This window comes from Ovis aries, chromosome 1 (genome assembly GCF_016772045.2).
Source record: "Ovis aries strain OAR_USU_Benz2616 breed Rambouillet chromosome 1, ARS-UI_Ramb_v3.0, whole genome shotgun sequence".
In the NCBI taxonomy this organism is placed as follows: domain Eukaryota; kingdom Metazoa; phylum Chordata; class Mammalia; order Artiodactyla; family Bovidae; genus Ovis; species Ovis aries.
The window spans coordinates 187185452-187193429 of NC_056054.1; the positions used below are offsets into that span (position 1 = coordinate 187185452).

Sequence of the window (7978 nt, forward strand, 5' to 3'; positions counted from 1 at the left end):
CTCGGTTTTCTGGGTGTACAATGGACGCGCCTTCTCAGGTGTGCCATGTGTCTCTTCTGGGAGCTGATCTCTGGCTGCGACCCTCCTGGTGGATGTCAACTGTCCAAAATACCAAGAAGTCTTGGTTAGCAATGAAGCCTGCTTGCAGTTTGGTAGAGGATGCCTCTCTGGGGTCGCAATTGCCCCCTTCCGGCTCTGGCTACCCTCGCCTGCCTGTCTCCGGCGGGAGATGGGCCAGTCCGCCGCCGTCTAGCTCTGCTCAGTCCTTTGTTCTGTGAGCAGGCCTGGCGGTGTCTTAGGTTAGGGCTTTTCCCAGGATAGTTTTTTTTTTTCTCTCTATCCCTCTTTTTTTTCTTCTTTCTCTCTCTGGCTATCCTACAGTCTGGGTTGCTATCTCAAGTTAGTTCCCTCAGATTGCCCTCAGGGCATTCAGGCCTGATCCTTACCTCCTTACCCTAAGCAATGCAGCCTGTGCCTCCCTGTCCAGCCCCTGCTTACTAGTGGCGGATAGAGTGTTTGCGCTGCTTCTCTGCTGGCAGCTGCCGTTAGCAACGTAATATGTGGAGTTTAATTATTTATTTATTTTTCCTCCCAGTTATGTTGCCTCTGAGATTCCAAAACTCCCCACAGACCCGCCTGTGAGAGGGTTTCCTGGTGTTTGGAAACCTCTCTTTTTAAAGACTCCCTTCCCGAGATGGATCTCCATCCCTACCTCTTTTGTCTCTCTTTTTATCTTTTATATTTTGTCCTACCTCCTATCGAAGACAATGTGCTACCTTTCTGGGTGCCTGATGTCCTCTGCCAGCATTCAGAAGTTGTTTTGTGGAATTTGCTCAGCGTTCAAATGTTCTTTCGATGAATATGTGGGGGAGAAAGTGGTTTCCCCATCCTATTCCTCCGCCATTTTAGGACCACCCTGTGTCTATTCAGTGTTGTACTGAAGGTTCTGGAGAAATACAATAAAACAAGTAAAAGAAATGAAAGTAAGAATTGGAAACAAGAAATAAAATCACCCTTATTTGTAGATAACATAATTGTCTACATAGAAAATCCAAAGGAATCAACAAACTATAGAAATAATAAAAGACTTTAGAAATATTTTGGATGTAAAAATGATATGGAGAGGTCAGCAGCAATTTTGTTATACCAGTAATAACTAATTGGAATTTTAAAAAATAGTGAATTTCTTTTCTTGATATAATTTATCCAAACTGTAGGTTTCCTAATAAGAGGAAATAAACCCTTTTTTACTGTTAAAATAGTCATCCCATTTCAACCTTAGCAGACTCAATACCCTTTTTCATAACGTATTTTAAGTCCCTTTTACTAACATGAAATGAATTTAATAGTTTGATATCATCTAAACACATACATCTTTGAAAATGATTAATATAATATTAAGACAAAAATTTATAGTAAGGTAATACATATTCTACTTTGTTCAGGCATGGCCAGAAGATGTAACAAAGTGCTATAAGTTTGCCCTTACTTTTAATGATTATATGTGGGATTAAGAGAAGCAAAACAATATTCAACTCATATGTTAATAATATTTCTTATTTAACTTGTTAAAATAAGGAGTGGAAAACTATATACATTATATTCATAGAATTGCATACACAGACACATTTTGAAGGGCTGTATTGCTGACCCAAAGACATTGAGCAACATAGATAATTGCTGTGTTTTCAAAACCAATTAAAAAAAATCTTTGTAAGATTCTGAAAAAAGTAAAGTTTTCTTTCAGTTTAACTATCAAGGATGATAGTTACATCCTTGTAAATTTTGTGTGTCTGTGTTAGTCACTCGGTCATGTCCAACTCTTTGTGACTGCATGGACTATATAGCCCACCAGGGCTCTCTGTCTAGGAATTCTCTAGGCCAGAATACTGGAGTGGGTTGCCATTCCCTTCTCCAGGGGATCTTCCTGACCCAGGGACTGAACTCTGGTCTCCTGCATTGCAGGCAGATTCTTTACAGTCTGAGCCACCAGAGAAGCCCTTGTAAATTTTAGAGAATTTTAAATCTATACAAAATAATACTTTTAGTGTATAAGAATGCAACTAATCCTGGCCCTAAAATTACCACCAGATCTTACAAGTACATGAATATCCCACTGGACTTTCAAAAGTTTTGCGGAATATAGAAGAGTTGTTTATTGTACATGACGGGCCTTGCATTGCAAGATATTTAAGCTTCCAAAATTCCCCTTCCACAGTATGGCACTAGCAATCTATAAAGCGATCTGCAAATCACTGGGACAAGCAATCTCTCACATACATTTCTGTAACATCTACTAAAGGAGCAGTATTGCTCTCATTGAGAAACATTGGTTTAGGTGTCAGAATGCATTTGCTATGGGTAAACTCTTTTTCCCAAGTTTTAATTACCATTTTAATTGAAACCTGTTTTCTTTACTAAGCATCTCATATTCAAAGGCTAATCTCATATCTACATAACTGAACATTTCAACCAACAGCATTGGTAATACTGTGCTTATAACCTCCGTAGAATGAAGTCTATTAAGAAAAGTGGAACTCAGGACATTTGGGTTTCTGTCACTTGAGAATCTCATTGTACCGATATCACATAAAGTTAAACAATCTTATGCCATACAATAGTTGTATAATAAGTAGAAACTTGAGCGTTGAAAATGACAAAATGGTCCTGTGAGACCTTTAGCAGGTTTCTTTATCAAATCATGTAATTAGTTCTGGAGTTCATGCAATGGGCCAAGTTGTCTTACAATAAGTTATATAGAGCCTAAAAACTATTTCTATTAAATTGGATATTAATTTCAGAATATATCAGCTTTTGTTGATTGTGGAGTAGTTTAAAAATAGAAAAAATTTTTAACCATTTTAATTTACTACCCGAAAGATTTATCCAATCCTATAGCTCCAAATAAACCCCCTATAATCAATGACTCCCAGATAGTTTTCAGGTCTAGCCTCTACCTTGAGCTTCAGATTTATATATACACTTGTATATACCATATATACTTGAATATTAACTAGGTATTTGAAATGTACATTTTAAAAATTGAACTTGTGATTTTTCTTACATAGTCTTGTAATCTGCTGCTTCTCATCTCAGTAAATGATACCACAATATATCTAGTTGGTAAGACCAGAAGACTTGAGGGTCATTCTTTACTTTTCTCTTTCTCTTGCACTAAGTCTAATACTGTTGATAGGCCTGTAAGCTCTATCTTCAGAGAAAATTATAAATCTGACCACTGGTCACCACCTTTGCCTGAATCACCTGAGTCTAAGCCAGTATTATTTCTTCTTTCCCAGTTTTATTGAGATATAATTGACATACAGCACTGTTTAATCTTAAAGTGTACAACTGTTTGACTACATATATCCTGAAATGATTACCACAATAGTGTTAGTGAATATCCATCATCACATATAGATAAAACATCAAAGAAATAGGAAAAAAAACTTTTTTTCTTTGTGATGAGAACTCTTAGGATTTACTCTCTTAACAGTTTTCTTTTGTGACACACAATAGTGTTAATTATTTTTATCATGTTATGTATTACAGCCCTAGTATTTATCTTATAGCTGGAAGTTTGTGCCTTTTGATTGCCTTTTAGCTAATTCCCTCATCCTCCACCCCCTACCTTCAGTGGCCACAAACCTGATTTTTTTTTTTGTATGAGTTACAATATATTTTTTAAATATATATGTTAAATCTATACATTTAAATGTGATCACAATGAAAAGTCTAGTTGTCATCCATCACCATAGAAAGATGTAACACAGTTGTTGACTATATTCTTCCTACTGTGAATTTCATACTTGTAACATATATTTTATAACTAAAAGTTTATACAACTTAATCTCCTTCACCTATTTGTCTCCTCACTCTACCCACCTCCACTTTCGCACCTGTTTGTTTTCAGTACTTGTCACTCTGTTTCTCTGTATATTTGTTCATTTGTTTTGTTCTTTAGTTTCTACATATAAGTGAAATCATACAGTATTTGTCTTTCTCAAAGACAATATCTTACATGAGAAACTGTATACTCTCATAACTAACTGTCCTCCCTGATTGCATATTTCTTCCACACCGTTATAGTCTGTTCACTGATATACAGTGTTTAAGTCAGTTGCCTTTTAAAAATTTTCTAATGAATTGAAAGTGAAAGTTGCTTAGTTGTGTCTGACTCTTTGAGACCCCATGGACTATACAGCCCATGGAATTCTCCAGGCCAAAATACTGCAGTGGGTATCCTTTTCCTTCTCCAGGGGATCTTCCCAACTCAGGACTCAAACACAGGTCTCCCTCTTCACAGGCAGATTCTTTACCAGCTGAGCCACCAGGGAAACCCAATAATACTGAAGTGGGTAGCTTATCCCTTCTCCAGCAGATCTTCCTGACCCAGGAATTGAACCGGGGTCTCCTGCATTGCAGGAAGATTTTTTACCAGCTGAGCTACAATGAATTGAGTTCCCATTATATTTCAAACAAAATTCAAAGGTTCTATCATGACCTACACACGATTTGTTGTTAGGTCACTAAGTCGTGTCCAACTCTTTTGCAACTCCATGAACTGTAGTCCACCAAACCCCTCTATCCATGGGATTTCCGAGAAAGAATGCTGGAGTGAGTTACCAATCCTTCTCCAGACCTACCCACTGTGGTCTTCTGGATATCTTTATGACCTATTTCCTAACATTTTTTTCCTCATTCTTTCTAGTCTAGCCACAGTGGTATTCTTGCTGTCTGAGAACACAAAAAGCATGCTTCCGCCTTGGGGCATTTATATTTGCTTTTTCCTGATCCTGGACAGTTTACTCCATACTCATGTATTTTCATGCGTCTCTGCCTACATTTGGATCTCTGTTCTAATGTCCCACCCTGAGGAGGCTTTCCTAACTCCTCTGTCTAAAATATTACCTCCCACCCTCCCCCCATACCCATCTAAATTACATAATATTTATCTCTACTTAGGATAAATATTATAAAATATATTTGTTTATTGTTTGTCTCCCCTACTGGAATATGTTCCATGCTGTAAGCACATGGATGAATTATGAAAGATTCAGTGATGAGTTACTCTTAACATATATTACTTAATGACTGACTGAATTTGAAACAAACAATTATACAGCTCTTTTTCACTCTTCAAAATAGTCTGATCTTCTAAATCAATGGTCCCCAAGCTTTTTGACACTAGGGACCAGTTTTGTGGAAGACAGCTTTTCCACAGTCAGTGGCAAGGGTGAGGGGAATGGTTTGGGATGATTCAAGCACAACACATTAGAGTTATTTTGCCACCACTGATGTAACAAGAGGCAGAACTCAGGAGGTAATGTGAAGGTAGGAGTGGCGGCAGAAATAAAGCTTCGCTCACTTCCTCACCCGCCACTCACCTCCTGTTGTGTGGCCAGCTCTTAATGGGCCACGGACCAGAACCTGTTCTTGGCCCGGGCGTTGGGGACCCCTATGCTAAGCTACATTTTCTCATTTTCTCATGTAATTAAGTCAGTGGTATAAAAGAAGGGTGATGTTGGTATGTGAAAGAAGACTAAAATAGATACCAAGTGATACTAAAACTGTGCTGAAGATTAATGGTTTATCTTTTCTTTACAGGCATTATCAATTAGAGTTGCTACTGATGTAACTAATAATCAGATTGCTTATTTCTATAATTTAAGAATGTAATGCTGGCTAAACAGGATCACCTTGGGGTTATATATGGCAAAATATCTGTGTTATCAAAAAACATTAAAATATTAAATAATTACTAGAGTTTTGCTTTTTTTATTTTAGGAAATGATTTGCAGTTGAGTGAATCAGGAAGTGACAGTGATGACTGAAGAAATATTCAGATATAAGTATAAAATTTGCAAGATGTGATAATTTAATCTTAGGAATAAAAATTTCTAAGACTGAGGAAAATGTATCCTAACTTTGATAATAAATTTAATCTGATTCAGAATTTTCAGTTGATGTTACATTTTTTACCTTTTATGGGTACCAGCATTTTCATGTGTTTTATTTAATCTTAACAAAACTCTTATGAGGTTTTACAGATGAGAAAACAAACTCAGACTCTAAGTTACTTGCCCACGTATTGTTAGTTAACCAGTGGCAGATCAGGTGTTCTAAAGTTCAAGTTCAGTGTTCTGTTTTACCACACTCCTGTCTTCAATTGTGAAATGTCAAAACTTGATTTGTAATAAATGTCCTGGTTTTAATTATGTCTCTGAACCTTTCTGATATTCCTTAAATTTTGGTTGAAAATTAAGCTAAAATTGAAGGTAAAGATGAAGCTAAGTAATTGTTTTAATGAAACTGTTAATGACATTGTTATCTCTCACATAGTTTATCATTTTCTCTTATCATCTCTTTGATATTGTTTAATCCTTTTATTTTGCTTTTGAGATAAAAATAAGCAGTTGTGTTAATGAGATAAATAATTAATCTTTATACCTGTAACATTTTTGAATTTGAGGGAAATAAACACCAGATTGAGAGTCACTAATGAACAGCAAGTTTTTTATTTAATTAATAAACTTTATTTTTAAGAACAGTTTTAGTTTCACAGTAAAATTGAGCAGAAAGTACAGAGACTTCTCATATACTTCCTCTTCCCACACATGCATAATCTCCCCTACTATGAACATCCTGCACCAGATTGGTCCTTTTTTAAATAATTGATGAACCTACATTCACACATCATCATCTAAAGTCCGTATTTTACATTAGAGTTCACTCTTTGTGTTGTATATTCTATGGGTGTTAACAAATGTATAATCACCTTTGTCCACCATTGTAGTATCATACAGGGTGGTTTCACTGCCCTAAAAATCCTATGCTCTGCCAATTCATTGCTCCATATCCCAACCCCTGTCAATCAGTGATCTTTTGACTCTCTCAGTTTTGCCTTTACCAGAATATCTTATAATTGGAACCAGACATTATACAGCCTTTTCAGATTGGTTCTTTCACCTACGTACTTAGTTTCCTTGATGTCTTGTTCATGGCTTGGTATGCACCTAAGTTTCCTCCATGTCTTATTCATCTCTTTTTAGTACAAATAATATTACATTATGTAGATGTAATGTTATGTATCCACTAACTTACTGAAGGAATCTTGGTTACTTCCAAGTTTTGGAAATTATGAAAAAAATTTTTATTAAACATTATCTCTTACCATAGGAAGTTTTCTAGCTATATATATATATGTATATATAAATATACATATATGTGTGTGTGTATACATATATATATACACACATACTGAACTGAGCTGATAGATACCAGGCGAGTGTATTCTCCTCGGTTCTGTCTCGTCTCAACAATAATTTGAAGCAACGGACGTTAAAGCTTTCAGCGCGTCACAGCTCTCAGACAGACCATGCTATAGATCTTGGGTCTTGGACAGACCATGTTATAGCTCTCAGGTCTCGAACTGACCATGTTATAGCTCTTAGACAGATCAGTATTACAGCTCTGTGTTACAGCTCAATTTTATTTAGAAAATAGCAGGAAAATACATCCTCGAGGCGTGAGGGCATGCCGACCCAAAGACATGAAGAGAAGAGAGGGGACAAGAGAGAGAGAGAGAATGAGCACGCATGTGGGAGAGGAGAAAGGGAGGCCTCCGGCCCTTTGGCTCCTTTTTTTGTATGTTTTCTCCTCCCCCCAGGCCTGCCCTGTGTAAATTGGGCTAGCCAGGAGTGCTATTTGTTCTACCTGAGGCCCTCACTCTGGTCCTCGGACTTTCCTTTGTTCTATTTTCATGGGCTTTTCCCTTCCTTGTCTTCTAGCCACTGCCATTCTAGACTCCATAACTCATTTCTTCCCCCTTTTATTATTTCCTACATAGATGAAACATGTTCTTAAAGATCATTTTGATGGATTGAATACATAGTATATCATTCTGTATACCCCACTCATTTAAAAATGAGTAGCTTAGAGAGGAATGAGATAATATCTCCTTTGCTTCAGTTATCTC

General features: G+C 36.7%; 1 protein-coding gene across 2 annotated transcripts in view; it reads left to right on the forward strand.

The window, feature by feature from the left end:
- EAF2 (ELL associated factor 2) overlaps positions 1-6215 on the forward strand; it is a 52492-nt gene extending 46277 nt beyond the window's left edge. For both annotated transcript variants that reach the window (XM_012095581.4, XM_004002965.5), the window contains one exon: positions 5788-6215. Coding sequence is in view for 1 of the 2 variants with exons in the window: in XM_004002965.5 (XP_004003014.1) it covers positions 5788-5834 (47 nt within the window). In the remaining variant the exon portion in view is untranslated. The remainder of the gene's footprint in view (positions 1-5787) is intronic.
- The last annotated feature ends 1763 nt before the right edge of the window (positions 6216-7978 follow it).